Genomic DNA, 20657 nt, shown 5'->3' with positions numbered 1-20657 from the left:
TCGTGCCTTCTCTCTAGTCCTCCTGCTGCATCCATGTTTCGGCGGAAGATTCTGTCACAAATCGTGATGGAGCAGAGATAAGGCGGATGCAAGCGCAGGGTGAACAGTGTTTATTTTGAAGACAGACAGGCAGACAAATCCAAAATGTGATCCAAAACGTAATTCATAAACAGGCAAGAGGTCAGGCGATTGGCAAACAGGTATACACGGGGTTAGGCAGGAATCTAGGTCGATAACCAAAACAAGAAACAAACTATGATGATTAACTGGAAGCGGATATCCAGCACGAACTGACTCTGACTATGACTATGACTCTGACTATGACTCTGACTATGACTCTGACTATGACTATGACTATGACTCTGACTCTGACTATGACTATGACTATGACACGAACTACACTAACGTTAAACATTCACTTCGTATTTCGTATTACGTACTACTTAATCTTCCGCGTTGTGTGCTGGGAAGCGCGCGGTATATATGCGGACATGATTACCCTCGCAACTGCTAACAGCTGAGGGTAATCCGGACACACGTGACTTCCCAGCCAATGACGGAACAGGGAGGAGACATGACAGACATAAACAAAACCCACGTGTCCCAATGTCCCTACGGTCAACAGCGGAAAAGCAGGTGCTCGCGCATTCGCGCTTCGAGCACGCTGCTTCATGGGGGAATCGTGACACCTGATGCCCCAACTCCTTCACCAGATCCTTTGTTGTTGTTTTGGGGTTCAGTTGAAACTTTGGGACCAAACTTCATTAATTCATGGGAGTTAATTTGTGCCTTTTTACTTAATGCAATGTCAGTGCGGTCCTAAGATTGTATATTTGCATACCATTGTTTTTACAGATGTTTGTGGTACCTTCAGTTGTTTTTTTGAGGTCTTGGCTGAGTTTCTTGGATTCTCCCGTGGTATTAAGAGCAAAAAGACATTAATTGGTATGCCATTTACAGCCACATTATTTGACATTAGGGCTGTTTTTCCCACCAGACCTGGGGCTTTTATCAAGATGGAGGGAATCAAGAATAGCTACAAATACCAGTCAATTATAGTGCAAAACCTTCAGGTGTCTGCTTGTAATCTGAAGATGAAAAGGAATTTTACCTTTCACTACGACAATGACCCAAAGGATACATCCAAATCAACAAAAGAATGGCTTAACCAACAGAAAATAAAGTTTTTGAATGACCTAGCCAGACCCCAGACCTGAATCCAACTAGAAATCTGTGGGGTGACCTGAAGTGGGCTGTGCACAGAGAAAAGCCCTCACAATCTGATGGATCTAGAAGTCAAGATGTACCACACTGATAGACCCAAAAGACTGAGTGTAATAAAATAATATTCATTTAGGGGTGTGCACACTTATGCAACCAAGTTATTGGTTTGTAATTTTTCCTATTTTCCCCTAAAATGTTTCTGATTGTTTTTCACTTTATTATTATATGTTGTAATTTCACATTGAGGGTGGAGAAAGTTCTGACATCATTTATCTTGCCATTTTAACAGGGGTGTGTAAATTGTTTATATCCAGTGTATGAATGGAAAACACATGACACTGCAAAAAGCCATGCTGATCAATATCAAATTTGAATTAAAATATTCAAAAACTATTAAATACTAAAGGCATAAATCAAGATATTGTGTTCCTTTCCAAAAGTAAAAATGTTTTTGAAAGTAGGCTGGCTATTCATTTAGAAATAAAATAAATATTTAAAAGGTCTGATGAACAGAAATCCAATTCCTCTTTCACACCTCTTAACTTCCCTAACAGAAATCTTCTTTCTGTTAATGCTGTGCGATCAGATCCATATATCACTCACCATGTTGTTTTTCTCAGAGGAATACTGCTTGCATATGTCCTGCATAGGGGATGGAAACGCATTTTAATGTTTAATCGTTTCATTATTATACTTATCCAATTCAAACTCCAAATGCCAAATTACATTTTTAAAACAGAACATTGTGTTAAAATACGTCATGATTAACTGAAAAAAGGTAGAAGAAGAAGAAACATTACTTCATTTGGAACGTCTTCAAATACAGGTGTATAATTTTTAAACTAATTATCAACCATATTCAGAGTTGGCAACTTAAGCCCAAATGTTAAATAAATATATTAAGACTGGAAAAATAAAAACAGACTAATAGGTTGACTTCATTTAAATGAGAAAGTGAAATTTATATACATCATTGAAATAGGAGCCTAGTGTGCTGCCAATATACAGAGATCAGCCATAACATTAAAACCAGTTGCCTAATATTGTGTAGGTCCCCCTTGTGCCACCAAAATAGCTCTGACCCATCAAGGCATGGACTCTACAAGACCTCTAAAGGTGTGCTGTGGTATCTGTCACAAGACGTTAGCAACAGATACTTTAAGTCCTGTAAGTTGCAAGATGGGGCTTACATGGATTAGACTTGTTTGTACAGTAAATCCCACAGATGCTTGATCAGACTGAGAACCGTGGACTTTGGAGGCCAAGTCTACACCTTGGACTCTTTCATGGTCCTCAAACCATTCCTGAACAAATTTTGCAGTTTTTCAGCACACATTATCCTGCTGAAAGAAGCCACTGCAATTATGGAATACCGTTGCTTGGTCTGTGTCAAAGTAACATCTACATGAATGCCAGGACCCAAGGTTTCCCAGCAGAACGCACATGAACCTGGTCATCCATATGATATAAAATAAAATGTGATTCATCAGACCAGACCACCTTATTCCATTGCTCCATGGTCCAGTTCTGATGCTCACGTGCCCATTGTAGGTGCTTTTGGCAGTGGACAGGGGTCAGTATGGACACTCTGACCGGTCTGCAGCTATGCAGCCCCATACACAGCAAGCTGTGGTGCACTGTGTGTTCTCACAACTTTCTATCACAGCCAGCATGACCTTTTTCAGCAAGTTGGGCTACAGGAGCTCTTCTGTGGGACTGAAACAAACGAGTTAGCCTTCGCTCCCCATGCAGATCAATGAGCCTTGGCCGCCCATGATCCTGTCACTGTTTCTCCAGTTGTCCTTCCTTGGACCATTTTTGGTAGGTACTAACCACTGCACACCAGGAACACCTCAAAGACCTGTCGCTTTGGAGATGCACTGACCCAGTCATTTGGCCATCACAATTTGGCCTTGATCAAAGTCACTCAGATCCTTACGATTGGCCATTTTTCCTGCTTCCAACATATTAACTTCGAGAACCGACTGTTAACTTGCTGCCTAATATACATCACCCTTTGACAGATGCCATTGCAATGAGAAAATCAATGTTACTCACTTCATCTGTCAGTGGTTTTAATGTTATGGCTGATTGATGTTATGCTGCATGAAGAGAAGGTGAATTATTTGCCTTTGCCTAAGGGTCCAGGAGTGATTGGCAAGGTTTTTTTGTTTCGCTTTGTTTTTTAAATGGCCATATTTCTATAGCCCAGTGGTCCTGATTGGGCCATAAACATATTATTAACTTGTGAGTTTCTGAGTTATTTGCCATGAGTTCGCATGTCTGATTTATTTTTGCAGATTTCAAGTTATTACACCAAAGCAGACCAACAGCTGCTCCAACTTACACCACTGGCCGAGCGGTGGACGTAAGTACAGAAAACCCTTACTGGACACAGCAGGTGCATTCTCTCTTGTTCCAGTGTGGGGAATGGAGGAGGGCAGAAAGCCTGCAACACCACAGGGTGGGCAGCCAATCTAGGCACTTTAGGAATATAATCCGGCATAGGATACAGTAAGGCCTTGGCTAATCCAGGGGCAAAGTCAAGGCAGGAAGGGGCAACAGAGAGAGCTTGTAGATCACCTACTCGCTTGAGAGATGTCAGGGCCAGCAAAAGAGCTACCTTTAGAGTCAGAAGCTTCTAAGACGCTGACTCTAAGGGCTCAAATGGGGCCCCTGACGGACCTTCCAGGACCACAGAAAGGTCCCAGGAAGGTATGCCTGGCCTGCAGATGGGCCTCAGCCGCCTGACACCATGCATGAACCTCGAAGTTAGAGGATGTTGCCCCACAGAGGTTCCATCAACAGGGGCATGGCTGGCCGAAATGCGGCCATGTAAACCCTGATTGTAGAAGGAGCCCACCCAACTGAGAAATGTTCTTGTTAGAACTCCAGGACTGTAGCTATTGCACAGTTCACTGGGTCTACAGTGGATCCCTGTGGATGGGAATCTCCCAAGGAGTGCCATCTAGCAGGGCTAGAACTTGTGGGATCAGAGCGATGGGGGGGGGGGGGGGGGGCGTACAGATGTGACCTTGGCCAAATGTGCACCATGGCGTCCAGCCCTAACTGTGCAGGAGGAGTGAGGGTGAACCACAGCGGGCCGTGTGTTGTCTCCTCAGAGGCGAACACATGCAGTCCCGCTTGGCCAAACTTCGCCACCAATTCCCCTGCCTCAACAGGATGTGTGCCCCCATATTCCTAGAATGTACATTGCACTCACTGACAAACTTTCCTTCTGCCCAGAGAACAATTAGTTGCGCCTGCCTGAACAGGGGGCACGGACATAATCCTCCCCGGTGGTCAATATATGAGACCGGTGTGTTGTCTGTAAACACATGGTGACCTCTCAATTGAGGAAGAAGGAATTTCAGTTATAGAAATATGGCCCACATTTCTAGGCAATTTATATGCCGCTCCAGATGAGGGCAGCACCAGAGACCGTGAGCTGGACAGCTCTAAGACTGCGCTCCAGCCCGTGAGGGAGGTGTCTGTCATTACCTTCTTGCACTAAGGAGACATCCCTAGAGTGTGACCGAAGGCTAGAATCCGGGGACACTCAACCTTGGACAAAACCCCCAACTTCTCAGCCACCACTGAACGGTCTCCTGTGCAATAGGCCCATAAGCACCAATAGTCTCCCAAGATCCAGCTTTATCTTGCTCAATGTTGATAGGATTGACCCTACGCATGTTGGGGATAGAAATGCCCTCATCATAGTAGAATCCTTATAAACCCCAGAAAAGTTGTCCACTGCACTGGGGAAAGCATATTTTTCTGAGGTTCCACCCAAGCCCCAAGCTCTTCATGTGGGCGAGAACAACATCTCGATGTTTAACCGCCAGTTCCCTGGATTGTGCTAGAATTAACCAGTCGTCCAGGTAGTTTAGTACACAGATGCCCTGGAGTCACAGTGGAGCCAGAGTGACATCCATGCACTTTGTGAAGGTGCGAGGGGATAAAGATAGCAATATTTCTATGTGGAAATATGCACCTTTTAGCTCTATCGTCACAAACCAGTCCTCAAACTGAATCTGTGGAATGTTAAGTTTGGGCGTCAGCATCTTGAACCTGTATGTCTGAAGAGTACAGTTCAGATGACGCAGATCTAAAACTGGCCGCATACTCCTATTTTTTGAGGACCAGGAAATAACGGCTGTAAAAACCTCCCTCCCTCAGGGAATGGGGTACATGTTCTATGGCCCCATTGTCCAAGAGGGATCTTACTTCCTGTGCTTGCGTCGGGCTCTGGTCTGTGCTGACTACTGTGGTGAGCACACCTCTGAACCGGGGGGGGGGGGGGGGGGGGGGGGGCGAGCTATAAAATGGACCCAGGAAACCTTTTCTACAGTAGACAGAACCCATGGAGACACATTTTGCAGTAGTTTCCATGCTGCCAGATGGTCTTTTAGTGACGTTAACTAGTCCACATTCTATTGGAGAGAAAGCATCAGATTTTAGTTGCGCTGTGACAGCTTGCTGACCACAGAACACTGAAAACTTGGGACCGTCTTGGCTAGAGGAGGCCCTACAGTAGCACTGAGGGCTAACTGCCCTAACAACCTCATGTCCCCTGATACGTCCCTCCACGGCCCCTCAGGACCGCTCTTCTTTGCCTGCTTGGCCTTTATGACCATTCTCAGATCAGGCCTAGTGGCAGGCCACGACTGTGGCTGCCCGGTTCCCCTTGTTGTCTGCGGGAGTTGGCGGGCTGCCATACTCGCCTTCTGGGTCTCCCTCGCACTAGTGCTGGCCCGGGCTCCACTCTTGGATGCCCAGGTGAACTCGAGACAACAGGGAAGGAACTGGCTGAATGCCGCCATATGTCGAGCTCACTCAGCAGGTCTGCTTGGTAGGCCTGCAACACTGTCATTGTCTGCAGTGACCCTCAAGCAAGACTACTACTGCATAGGCCTTGCCCACCAATGCCACTGTGGCCTTACACGGTGGCTTGGATGGCAAAGCCAGCCCCCATAATTACCTGCCATTGATGGAGAAAGGTAGCTCGCAAGCACCTCCTCCACCTTCAGCATAGCTAAATAGACATGCTGTTCATTCCCCACAATGGCTGAATAATCCAACATCGTGGGATTATAAATACGGCTTATACGTGGTTTTCCCCCAGAAGCCTGATATTTTGTCATGCACTTCTGGAAGAAAGGGGAGTTTCTGCAGTGTGAGGGATTTACTTTCATTGGGGAGAAAAAGGCTCATCCAGCCTTAGTAATCACTTCAAACAGCTCTTTATACTCTGCTCTCAGTTTTTAGCACATCCTTCTGGTTCCTCGGAGTCAGAGAGGAATTATTACTATTATTATTGGGTGTGTATTTTTTCTCCCCCTTTTGGCTTTCCATAGCGGAAGGAGGAGTCGCGACGTGAGCTCCAAAATCCAGCGGAGAACCGAACCCGGAAGACAGAGCAAGAGATAGAGCAGCGCTCGTCTCCGGCTCCTCTTCTAGATCCATAAGAGATCCCGCGAACCTGAGATGGCTAGCTGCCTCGGCAGCGGCTGGCCCAGATCACGAGGCTCTGAAACCCAACTCGCTTCGGGTTCCACCTATAAGAGCGCGAGTCGTGAGCCGAGCTGCTTAATGTAGACATTACCATGCGCAGCCTCTCGAGGCTGCCATCGCATGCTACATCGCTAGACACTTCACCCAGAAAGTGTGCACCATTCCCCGTGATGAAACGGGAGCAAGCCGTAACACAATTCCTGAATTCTCTTACTCATATTTTTCTCTCTCGTTCATTCCTTTTTTCTTCTCTTTTTTTTTAAAGGGATAGAAAAGTTCTGAGATTTTGAGAAAAGATAGCAATTAAATGAAGCGTCTTTTTGTTTCTTTACACAGACAACTGACATGCAGTCTTTGCTGAAGATAATAAAGGCTGATGGCGAGGTTCACAGGTGCCATATTTATATCACTTAATTACCACGTCACCTGATCATGGCAGGCCTATAAATAGGCATGATTTTACACAAGCTTCAGATGCCGGTCGCGCGACAGGCGCTCCCCATAGTGTTATGCTAAACGCAATGTCGAAGTTCCCTTTGAGAGGGAACTGTATTGTGTGCTTTCTCAGGTTGCCTTTGTTTTATGTATGATTTCGTTTGAAGATCTAAAAGTATTTAGTGTGAGAAATACACAAAAACAGAAGAAATCAGGATGGGGTAAATACTTTTTCACAGCACTGTATTCTACATACGAAATTAAAACATAAAATCCATGGAGCTAATAAATCTGATTATTGAGGTACTTCTGAAACCCAAGATCAGTATAAAAAAGACAGAACAACCAACCCAGAAACAGAATCACTGAATACATATGAAAACTTCCCAATGAAACAGGAAAGGAACTATACAGAACAAACTAGACTGATGAAACCAATGATTGCGGAAATAGTGGTGTAAGAAATTCACAAATGGGAGCAAACAATTCTCTAATAAAAAAAATTGCATGTGTTAAAAATAAAGTTAGCAAAAGCTCAACTGAAGTAACCAAAAGTAATATAGAAATTAGTGAGACGTGTGTCATGTCTCACTTGTATGCTGTATGTAGCTGAGTACATTACTCAGACTCACCTGTATGTGTACATAAGGTGCAGATTTAGGAGTCCAGGTACACTTCATGCCACTGTTGTTCCAATAACACCTAGCTGAGACACAGGCTGTGCACCTAAATATTAAATAGACATTAAACTATACCAGACTCCATACCATGACTCTTGGTGTCATCCAGAATATGATATATACGGTGTCATCAAATATCTATTATATAGGCCAATAACATGTTAAAGTGACAGATGGTTGGTTACAGATATTTGGTTTTAGTAATGGATCTTCTTACTGAGCATCTGATTGTGTATTCTCTGTGATATTTGGGCAGCTCCTCAGTGTCAGGCTGTCTGTGAAGATCTGATCACTAATATTGACTGTCACTGTGACTTTGAGTCCTGGAGAAGTAGAGCAGAGTTACATATTGTTGGGCAAAATCAATTCATTTAAAAAAAAAAAAGTTTTTTTTTTTACTTAGCCTATAAAATGTGATATGACCCACACAATTCTAAAGAATACTGTGAAAATACTGACTATCTGAAGACAGGTGCTTTTCAAGGAAATTGCAGGAGCAGCTGGGAAAGTGTGCAACTGGGCTAGTACACAGATCCACACTTCCTGCCTTGAATGTACATGTTAAAGGAAGACTTCCTGTGGCCTCCAGGTGCAGGTATACAGTCAGATTGATCTGAGAGTGGACAACAATTAATAACATTAAAAAAGAAACAAATACTGTACATTTCCATAAAAAAATAAGAGTTTTTTCCTATTTCATTCAATAACATTTACCTCTCCAGGGATCAAAGAAATAACCTGAAAGGAAATCAGCTCTTTCTGAAAAGAATCTTTAGCAATGGAGATCCAAGATGGTGCTGTACACTCCTTCTGCAAACAGCATCTAGAGTGATCAAAAATGAGGGGACAAAAAGAAATGCCTAATGTCAGAGGGCTGCTTTGTTGAACACATAACCACTAAAACCTGTGGATAACACGAATAAGCAAGTGGTTTGAGAAGTCTGGTCATGTTCTGAAGGAATATATATATCAGAACCCACAGTATGTTTTCTCTCACAGTGTGACGGATTTCCCCTCACGCTGTGTGCCAGAGCATGTGTCGAGTATGAACTGCCCGAAGCGCAACAGCATGCAGTTCCGGGTCAACAGTGATTTTGTTTACTTTTGACAATTGTGGGTTTTTTTGTTTGTTTCTGTCCTGTCTCCGCCCTTGTTATGCATTGGTTCCTCCCTAATGTCTCAGCTGTTATTGTTTCCACCTTTGGTTACATTTATCATTTAAACCCCTCATGTTTCTTTGTTCAGTGCAAAGTATTGTGTGTTTCTGTGTGTTTTTCACCAGACCCATACCGAGCCTTTGATCCTTGTTCCTCGTTAAAGGGATTTTGTCCTGTTTTGTCCTCGTATTTCTCGATTTTTGTCTAAGCCCTGTTTATGCCCTTTTGCCAGTTTGACTCCTCACTTGCTTTTTGATTATGTTTTTGCCTTTCGATTTGGAATTGGCGTGCACAGTAGATTAGTGGTTAGCAGGGCTCTACAGTGCGACCATTTCAGTAGCATTTGCAATTTTGTGCGTCTGTGGAAAAATATATAGACATTGCAAGTGACCTGTTTGAAGTTGAATAATAAAATCAGAATAAAAACTACAACTCCAAAATGCATCTACACCATGCAACAATTTTCAGACTGCTTTTCATCACCTCAGTCAAACGAACAAGTGTGCAAATACTGCAAATAAGCCATTATGATGACAAGAGTAACACTGAACATCATTTGCTTCTCTCAACTTGCTGATCTCATAAACCGCCATCTTTTATTGACACAATATTATCAGCACACATGGCAACAATTTACTGGGGGACCAATCTAAAAGGAACAACTGATGAACAAAAAATAATAAAATCTGAAGACAGAAAATGTGCTTAGTTATAAATAAATCAGTTAATATAAAAAATAGATATTATAATTAATTCATAAAATATAAATAAAATGACAAATGAAATGTTTAATTACTATGGGTTGCATTTAATATCAGTTTGACATTAAGCTTAGTAAGCTATTTCCTTAGAAGGCTATTAGCCTTCATATTTGTGTTAGTTACTTTTAATTAGGTCTCTTTATTGTTTAAGATATTTAAAAATAAATATTTTATGCTTGTTTATTTATCAATTACCCAACAGTATTTCTCATTGCTATTATTTTAATTCAAATAACAGTGACCATGAGCAGAGAGCTTACATTTAACTGTTTATGACCTCCTGATTAAACGAAAAAAGATTGGCATCTTGATCGGTATCGGCTGTAAAAAATCCTGATTGATGCATCCCTAATGAACACCATTAACCTAAAGCGCTTTGCATCTGACGGGTAAATTAACTCATCCAATCACATCCTATATGAGATTATTCAGATATATACACAATATACACAGAGCGGTTCGAGAACTGACTCCAGCCCAGAACCATGACAGTGGAAAATGTCTAATAGTGTAGCTTTAAATATATTTAAGAGGAGCAGACTTCAAAGAGTGAACACTGAGGTTTTTTGTATTTGTTTACAAGATGAAACAGGTTAATGGTTGTTGTTTTTTTGCATACAGCAAATTAACTGTAAAATTAACTGAAAATATTCAATTTAGTTTATAGAAGGTAAATGAATTTGTCATGGCTCACGCTATGTTCTTAAATTCTGTCATAATTGACCAGCTCAAGTTCTCTCATGCCTACTTGTGTGTTATATTGTAGCACATTAACATTAGCATCTCTAAAAAAAAACCCTGAACTTCAACCGTAAAAATAATTGTTACTGTAGAGACCTGGTTAGCACATTCCCCTCACACCTCCTGGGCTGGGGGTTCAATTCCAAAAACACAGCCCTGTGTGTGTGTGTGCATGTTCTCCCCGTGCTGCAGGGATTTCCTCTGGGTACTCCGGTTTCCTGCCCAGTCCAAAAACATGCATGGTAGGCTGATTGGCATGTCCAAAGTGTCTGTAGTGTATGCATGGGTGTGTGAATGTGTATGTGATTGTGCCCTGCGATGGATTGGCAACCTATCCATGGTGTACCCTGCCTTGTGTCTGATGCTCCCTGGGATATTCTCCAGGTTCCCTGCGACCCAGTAGGATAAGCGGTATAGAAGATAGATGGTTGGATTGATGTATGTATTTGGAATTGTCTGCCTGTCTCTTTAATAAAAACTTAAAGTGCACTTGCATCCATCTCTATCCCCATTACATGACACACAGCAAACATTAGATGAGTAAGAATGATTACTATTAATATTCAAGTAAGGGGCCATCCTGCCTAGGCAGTGTATGTAGTGTATCTCCCCAGTTGTCCATCTCACTCCACTGATCATTAATGAGAGAAATAACCCCTCAAACAGACAGAAAAACAGCCTCTTTTCCACTGTTTGGTTGCATGGTTACCATAGCTGCAATGTGTAGTTCCATGCTGGTGAGAACAATTTTCTGGTGTCTGTTGTGCTAATTAAAAAAGCACCAGGAAGTAGCTAAGAAATACGACAGCAACAAAATGAAGTGACTCGTTCTGTTTATTGCTTATGGAGTGTTTGAAATCTTGTACAGCACATAATATATGCTGTAAATAATTTTAAAAATGAACTGCGCAGTTTGTGTAATAACTGCATGAATGTACAGATGTTCCTAATAAAGTGGACAGTGAGTGTATTTCAGTCTGTAAGATATGTGCTGTTACTACAGACAATTACACTGCATCAGGTTGGTGATGCACGAGCATATAAGGCAGTAAGAGCTAACTGATGAAAGAAAGCTAAAAAAAAAAAAGCACTGGTTGTTGGAAGAGTTAATGAACTGAATATTAAACTGAAAAATGAACATAAACATTTCATTAGTGAGAGATGTAAAAGAGTTGGTTAGAAGGTTACCTTTTTGTGACCCCACACCATCCACAGAAAGGGTCCATGCTGCCAATGCAGTCTCTTAAAGTGCCATACATACCACACTGAGTCACTGCAACACGTTTAATCTACAACATACACACACACACACACACACACACACACACACACACACACACACACACACACACACACACACACACACACACAAACACTATTAAGCTATGGCATTAATTGCTATTATTTGTCTTATTGCTATTAGGAGTTAACCATTTGTTTAAACTGCTGAAGTGAACTGGCTGATTCTTAACTTTGAGCACTGCCTCTTAAATCATTTGGCATAAATAATGAATAGAGTTGGTCACTTGTCTCAATTTCATCCTAAAAATCCATGTGTGCAGGCACAGCTTTAACTTCAGACCAGCTAAAACTCACCTGATTTCTCAAAGCTATGTAGATGTAATTATGATCCACTGGGTCAAAGTACATTCTGGGAAACACCATCCTGTCATCATCAGATCTGTATAGTACTTTTGCACAGCCAGACCTGTAATCTGTGTCCAGTACAAGCTGTCATATGACACAAAACAAGGCTTGGAATCATTATGTGGAGTTTCAACACAATGCATGGCCTTCACAGCCACTGTAAAGATTTATTTACCAGCTTCTCATATAGAGAGGAAAAGTGTGTACATATCATAGTAGATAGATGTAGACATAGGCAAACTTGTATTAGAATTAATAATAATAAAAATACATGAAGAAAAAGAAAAAGTGTGCTGTCTTCACTGTGTTTATAAATATACTGTTGTTGTACATAACATAAGAAACATTCTTTTTGCATTGTCTTCAATCTTCAAAAACATATCTAATACATGTGCTCGCACAATAATAGTCTGCAAGTGTTGTCTGGCTGACTGTGTGTACAGGGTTTGGGTGTACCATTTAACATGAAATAGAGAGAGAGAGAGCGAGAGAGAGAGAGAGCGCGAGAGCGAGAGAGAGAGAATCAGACCTTTATCAGTTGGCCATTTGCAGTTCCGATGTACAGCACAGTCCAAGACCCTTTAATTTTCGCTGCCACAGATGTCATTGAATTGTGTTTGAATACCACAGCAAGGGGATCTACAACAGGCTCGTTATTCTACAGGAACAAGACAAATGGTTATCAGTAGAAACCAGGCTTGGGGAGTAACGGAGTACATGTAACGGCATTACGTAATCAGGATACAAAAAAAAAATGGTAACTGTAATCCGTTACAGTTATGTCAGAAAACAAATTAATCAGATTACAGGCACATTTTATTAAAAAAATGTTTTTAAGGAATGCTATCAGGATTTTTTTTTTCATTTAAAACCAAAGAAATTAATCTTTTGACATAACACAATATATACGGAGTTGGGAGGGTTACTTTAAAAATGTATTCCATTACACTTACAAATTACTTCATAATAATGTCATCAGTAATGTAATCCAAGTATCACAATATGAAAGTAATGTAATCTGATTATTTTTGGATTACTTCAAGGCCACATATGCAAATAAAGTCAAGAGAAAACAATTTGATCTAAAATACTTTTATTTAGAGCTTAAAAACATGTTCAGTGTTTGGATTAGTTTTAAGAAAATAAATAAATAAATAAATAAAAGATCACTATCCCTGATGCCAGTAACATTACATCACAAAAGTTAGGGTGACCAAATTCTGATTTTTCAAAAAGAGGACACTTTTTTTTTTTCTCCCCTACAACCCCCCCCACCCCGTGTTTTAATAGCATTCAAAACAGAGTTACTATGAATGCTGATTTTAATACACTGAAAAAAAGACACACTATTAGCATCACATAAATATATATAATTTCCTAAATTCTTTTGAATGTCCATGGAAGAAAATAAAATATCAGATGCCATGAGTGAACATTCTACCACCATGTACACATTTGAATGGCCATGTGATACGAGTAATGTGATTACATGAAATTAAGATGACCTTATATGGTCATGGGTGTGTAGACACTGAAGACAGCTTCATTTGTTGTTATTGTCAAGCAATTGTTTAACACTGTACACAACAGTGCTTCACCTTCACTCTGAGAGTAGGATAATGGTTGAGACGCAGGAATCTGCCAGATCAGTGTGCAAGTCTTTTATAATCAACCAATCGGTGTGCAAGTATTTTATAATTGACCAAGCGGTGTGCAGGGCTTTTATAATCAACCAATCAGTGCGCAAGTCTTTTATAATCGACCAATCAGTGTGCAAGAAGGCGGGACTTAGTCCCTGTTTACACCAGTGCTTTTTATTTTTAAAACGCATAATTGTTATGGTTGCGTGTCTACACTCCGGCGCTCAAACGGAGACTTTTGGAAACGTTTTAGTTTGAAAACTCCGGGTTTCAGTGTAAACAGACCAAAACAAAGACTTCTGAAAACGAAGACGTGGCCCGCATCAGGGACAATAATCTTTTATTAATTTATTTATTTAAAACAATTCAAACATTGAACATGTTTTAAGCTCAAATAAAAGTATTTTAGATCATATTGTTTTTCACTTGACTTTATTTACATATGTGGCCTTGAAGTAATCCAAAAATAATCAGATTACATTACTTTCATATTGTGATACTTGGATTAAGTTACTGATGACATTTTTTATGAAGTAATTTGTAAGTGTTATGAAATACATTTTTAAAGTAACCCTCCCAACCCTGGTAATAACATATATAACCTATATAACATATATATGTTGCTTGCATGGAGATTATAAATAGGTCTACGTTAAAATGTTTTAAGTTTTAGAGCAACTATCTAAGTGTTTCAAACCTGTCTTGATCTGGGACAGTCTGGACTGCATCTGATTTCTTCAGGAGGATTCACTGGTCTGCTGGCAGTAATGTTGTAAATAGCCAACACAGTGTTCTCAGGGTGGTCTGGACGCTCTGCAGTGAATATTCCCATCCATAAAAGAGAAGACTCCGACGAGATAAAGGCAGAGGACACAAGTTTCTGGCGAAGTTGGTCATCACAGCAGCGTAAAGTTGCAACTTTCAGAGATCTCGTCATTTCTGTTTTTTTCTGGTTGTTATCCATCTTAAAGAAAACCACTTTTTTTATTTTGCTGGTTAAATTAATGTTGGCGAAGAGGTAGGACTGAAACTGTGAAGATACCTGGAAACCATCTACCCACTCAACACCAGGAATCTTAATGTAGGCTTCAGTTGTAGCAGAGCCTGATTTAGAAAAAATATCACCATACTGAGTGTAGAGAGTGTTGTACAATACCACACCGGCATCGGTACACATTTTCTTTTCATCATTATTCTCTCTCCCCACCAACATGTATGTGCCATTACTGTCGCCTGGATAATCGACAAGGAACGCAACGGATGATTCGTTCACAAGCGGTCCAACCGGCAAGGTGTTCTCCCTGTAGATAGTTCGTGTTATATCATTTATATCCAGGACCTCGCAGTGTCCGCAGTTCAAAGTGCCGCATGTGATCAGAGTTCCGTTCGCCTCGAAAGGCAACAAGATGTTCACTGCGTTCTGGTCCGTGGTGCTTGATATGACTTTAATCTTCTCTACTTCGAGATCGTGCCGCATTTGGTGGAGCTGAGAGTCGGTAACAACAAACACCTTACCGTTTCCCACAGCAAAGTGTCTGATCACCTCGTTAAAGTTGTACTCAGACATGCAAATTGCTCCTTTAAAGAGAATAAATATCCCGAGTAAAAGCGTCCTCATGGTGTCCGTACACGTGGGGGCTGAATCCCGGAGCCTTCAGCCTTTTAGACAGATGAAGTCTGGAGCCTGTGTCTGCTCACTGAAAGTGAATAAAAGTGACGGCTTCCGCGTAAAGAATGTTTGCAACACATCCTGTCACCAGCTGAAAGCTGCACAGCTGTTAAAATGCACAGCTGTAATGTGTCAATCGCTTTTTTATTTATAGGCTAGATAAAGATGGTTATCTGACCGCATTGTTGTTCACTGATCAACTTCGGCACCTTCAGTACCATCAGGTAATTTAGATTTATTTTTTCACTGATATGAAACTTTTAGATTAAAACGGGATTGTTCATGGTTTAGTGCTGCGCCCCAGTGGTGTTATTCACACACAAAGGGGACTGGGTGAATTCAGGTATATTAGAATAGCAGATAAACTGAATAATTTGCAGTGGAAATGCTCTCTTTTTGTCTGTATGGAGTTGTGAATGAGGACTTTATGAATATTAACATTTGATGAACACCTGGTATAAATGGTGGGACTCTGCACCACTGCCCCTGTGGACGAGCCGCCACTGTTTGCACTGATCCAGTTTTAATTATTCTGATATATCCACCACCCAAGTCCTTACAAATCTTTTTCTCTGAGTTTAATGAACTAATCACACTATAGCTTGAACCGTCTGTTGTAATAATTCTCCAGTTTGAGGATCTAAATGTTCATATGGATTCTCCACACCAGCCTGTGCCTGTACAGTAGTGTTTTGATTTGCATCAATATGTGAACTTCCCTGATCATATTCATGGGCATACACTCTGCACTAGTGGCCTGGACATTGATCACAAATTCAGTGATGTTCCCTTACTGAAACAGTGCATCTTATCATCCATTAGCACCTCTTCATTCTGCAATTCTCTTGATCTTCACATTTTTCTAGCTACTTCACTCTCTAATATTGACTTAATTCTGAACTTCAGCACTCTCATTTCTAACACTCAATACACACTGTTAACCCTTACTGTAGTTTGTATGGTAAACAACTGTAAAAATGGCCAGTAAATTACTGTATATATAATTATACACTATTTAACTGCAATATGCATCGCATCGTGGGTGATTTCTGTGACGAACTTATTAATTACAGTAAATTATTTTTATCAATTGATCACAGTAACTAATAGGAGTAAGTTACTGTAATTGGAATATATCTATATAATACATTTTTTTAAAGCTGTGAAACACATCTATTCTCTGTGTAGTGGACCTGACACATTAAAACACACACTGTCACAGTGTGGCAAAGTATTAACACACAGATTCTTTCTGATCTCCTTTCAGAAGAAATCGCCTTTTGAAGTGTTTCTCCCCACTTTTACGTCGGTCTCCTCCTCAGCGTTAACGCCCTTTCACACTGAGCGTGTTATTAGCCCACACATTAGCCTTCAGCTAATTCATGCCTGCACGATAGGTGGCGCTGACTTTGTCAGAGGTCTGTCATAACGGAACCCAGGGTGACAGGATGCAAGTGCAGAACTGCTATGAAAAAAGAATTTAAAAAAAACGCACAAAGAAGCCCGTGTCTCCGCCTTAGTGTTAGCCTGTGTCTCACTTTTCGTTCCATTCACTTCCATTCATATGTATGCCAATGCTTGAGACCGGAAATGCAAGTTCATGTGAAGAAAGTTTTTTCTCACACTGAAGGCTGCGTCCTAGTAAGGCTGTATATCTCAGCTGCCACGTCGTCAAGCACCATCGAAGGATGCCTCAATTTGAAGGATCCATGGATCCTTTGTGTCGTGGCCTTCATTTGGCGAATTTTGAAGGATGCATCACTGCCTACGTTTACATGGACAATAGCAATCTAATTATTGACCTTATTCTGAATAAGACAATATTGTGATTAAGGTGTTCACATGAGTCGCTTTTAGAATATTCCTTTCATGTTCCCATTTTACATGTTATAGAAAATAGATAGATTAACGACACACGTCATTACATCCGCACACCACGCCGTCTGATGTTCCCTCCAGAATTTCACATATTGACATACAGTTCGTCTTCGTTGTTCATTGGCCTTTATGGTGTTCTATGTTATGTATAATGTTTTTGATTTTCTTTTGTACCCCTCTCCTGATCGGTACCGTATACAGTTTTGGGTGTTTCGTTTTTAATTTTATGAAAGCTTAGAGTGCGGTTAATTATTTGTCGTGCTGTACATGCAAATAGACGACTGCTTGAAGCCGTGGGTTGCGTCCGAAATCACGTACTTACCTACTCTATAGTAGTGAAAATACATGTATTGCACCTATTATATAAAGTAGCAGGTAAATACTCGGTTACAGACGCAGCCGTGCTCTCTTCTTTGTTGACAAATGGTTGAGCACTGCTGTGTGTGTACGTGTCTTGTCATGAAAATTCCCACACAATGTTAATATTGTGATTAAGGTGTATACATATCTATAATGCACTTCAATAATGCGACTAAAATAGGAATACTCCACACGTCTTAATTCCATTTGTGTTTACTTCGAGTATGACTTTAGTCGGGTTAAGGTCATCAATAATCGCTGTTTACATCCTAGTTTCTTAATCAGAGTATCGTCTTAATATCGGATTATTGTTGTCCATGTAAATGTACTGACTGTATCCTTCGCGCCCTCCAATCACCCACATGATAGACCTCAGACATGTATGGTATGAGAACTGCCTCGTGCAGTGTTTCGAAAGTTCCAAAAGGCCTCAAACTCTTCAAAATTGCAGCATCAAAATACAGCCATGATCACTTGATTCACAAACTCCGCCTCCAAAATGTGTTTCCCCCAAATTGCATCAACCAAATCTAATGTTGACCTTTTTAAGTAAGAATAAGCTCATTAGAATTCCAAAAATGCACATGGCTTAAAAGCTTTGTCTAGATTACTCAATATAATATGTTCGACATTTAATTGTTAAAAGTGTGTTTTAACAACTAATGTATATTATATACAACTAATATATTTAAGGGACTCAAAATATCAAAGTAAATTAACAAACATTAATTTATTTGTTGAAGACCTGTAAACTTTTGGGGTGTAAAATTTTGAACAGGATGATTGGTTTAAATTATTATTTTGTTTAAAGATCTTATTTTATATTATATTATATTTAGTGCTGCCCTTCAGAAGCTACATAGGCCTAAGATATTTATGTTTCCCAGAAGAGAAAACAATAATAATTTACACTGTTCATCCTGTTCAAAAGTTTACACCCCTCTGTCTCTTAATTCATCGTGCTGCCTTCATCAGTGAATGTTTTCACCTTTTGTAATAGTTGTGTACGAGTCCCTCAGTTGTCCTCAGTGTGAAAAGATGGAACTCAAAATCATATAAACTTTTGAACTGGTTCATTTGTGCAAATTCAGTTGTGTCTAGTGGACTATATGTAAAGATCTGTTATGTGAAAACACTTATTCAGGGCAGCAATAAATAAAAAAATAAATGCAATTTAATGATCTCGCTTATTTAAAAACATTTAATATTTTGCAGATTCTGACAGGGGTATATAAATTTATGAGCACAACTGTAGAAAATCAACATCAAAAGAGAAGTTGCCTGGAATGTGGTGACACTGCATACAGGAACAGATGGTATATTTTAACATTGGCATATGATAGATACGGTTGCCACCCATATTTGCAGTGGTTTCTGAAGAAATGTGACTGCTGCTTTAGTGTCAACCCATGCCTCTGTCTCAGTGTTAATTCAGAGCTGTCATGTCTCAAAGATGGTTGTGGAGGAAATCGCAGATTTTAAACGTTTTATTAAATAAACCAACAAAACACAAAAGATACTATGACTAATCCAAAACACTGTGGCAAGGACTAAACATAGGCTAACAGAACCAAAACACAGTAACACGGACAACGGTAACATAAGGCAAACATAAGACAAGGAAGCAGTGCAAACAGTGGCTATATATAAGCATGCTCGTTAACAAAAACGTGATTTAGGTGCAGGTGGTTATGTGACATTGATGTAGTAGAGTGCAGTGGCTGATGGGAACTGAAGTCCAGAGTACCTTCTTGATAAATGACAAGAGCTAATGCTAATGTTTTTGACTTACCTCCTAAGTGGGAAGTCAGAGCTCAGAATTACATAGTGTTCTACCTCCATGTGATAGCGCTACAAAGTGGGGAAAACCATAGATGCCTTTATGCCTTCATCCATTGTTAGCAACAAGCTAGCCAGCTAAAGTGGATATAAAGTCTACACACCCCTGTTAAAATGGCAGGTTGTGTGATGTAAAAAAAAAAAAAAAGAAACCATGATGAATCATTCAGATCATTTTCTACCTTTATTGTGAAATTTTAACCTATTAATTAAAGTGAAAAGCAATCATTTAGGTATAGTATATATATTTTTTAAAAATGTACAATATCCTGGTTGCGTAGCCGTGCACACCTGTAAACTAATACTTAATTGAAGCACCTTTAGATTTTTATCATGGCATTTAATCTTTTTGGGTAAGAGTCAGTTTGGGACGTCTTGACTTTTAAATTGAGCCATTCTTCTTTGCAAAAGCATTCTAACTCTTGTCAAATTATGAGGGCATCTCATGTGCACAACCCTCTTCAGGTCACCTCAAAGATTTCCAGTTGTATTCAGGTCTGGGCTCTGGCTAGGCTATTCAATAACACTTAATCTTTTGGTTAAGCCATTCCTTGATTTGGATGTATGCTTTGGGTCATTGTTGTGCTGAAAGGTGAAATTCATTTTAATCTTCAGCTTACAAGCAGTAATGGAATCTCTGCAACTACTATCTGAGGAACTCGAGGCCAATCAGGGATTCGTAGAAGAATATTTAAATAATTGAACATGATCATGGCTATTCCCTAAGGTCACCATAAAGGCACAAGGAAAGATTGAATAAATGATTCTGTGGTACAAATGTATGCTGTTTAATTGTGATGTGTATATGCTGTTTAATTATGCTGTATAATCTAAAATGCATTAATCATACAAAAAGGTATGGAACGAGAAAGCAGAAAAATTGAGAGAGGATAAGGAGAAAAGGAGCTCAGAGAGAAAGCGGCACTACCGGCAAACCTACTGTACCCAAAAGCATCCTACACTCTACCGGGAGTTCAAGAGGAGCACTACACAAACATTTCCGAAACCTGGTCTCCCCTCACGGCAGCTTGCCGAGAGATATGGGCCTCGGCTCTCTGGAATATCTCCCCAACAAGTGGACAGTGAGATTGAATCCAGCGAATGGACGCATG

General features: G+C 40.3%; 1 protein-coding gene across 1 annotated transcript in view; it reads right to left on the bottom strand.

Annotated features, from left to right (window-relative positions):
• The window catches only part of LOC128630125 (plexin-C1-like), a 32375-nt gene extending 16702 nt beyond the window's left edge, over nt 1–15673 (bottom strand). The window contains exons 1-9 of the mRNA XM_053678704.1: nt 14497–15673; nt 12689–12817; nt 12109–12243; nt 11701–11801; nt 8568–8676; nt 8313–8466; nt 8071–8176; nt 7806–7899; nt 1828–1866 (exon numbers count right to left, since the gene is read on the bottom strand). Of these exons, the coding sequence (XP_053534679.1) occupies nt 1828–1866; nt 7806–7899; nt 8071–8176; nt 8313–8466; nt 8568–8676; nt 11701–11801; nt 12109–12243; nt 12689–12817; nt 14497–15417 (1788 nt within the window). The 5' untranslated portion in view covers nt 15418–15673. The remainder of the gene's footprint in view (nt 1–1827; nt 1867–7805; nt 7900–8070; nt 8177–8312; nt 8467–8567; nt 8677–11700; nt 11802–12108; nt 12244–12688; nt 12818–14496) is intronic.
• Between the last annotated feature and the right edge of the window lie 4984 nt (nt 15674–20657).

The sequence above is a fragment of the Ictalurus punctatus genome, unplaced genomic scaffold (assembly GCF_001660625.3).
Source record: "Ictalurus punctatus breed USDA103 unplaced genomic scaffold, Coco_2.0 Super-Scaffold_100046, whole genome shotgun sequence".
NCBI lineage: Eukaryota > Metazoa > Chordata > Actinopteri > Siluriformes > Ictaluridae > Ictalurus > Ictalurus punctatus.
This window is presented reverse-complemented; position numbering and strand designations above follow the sequence as displayed.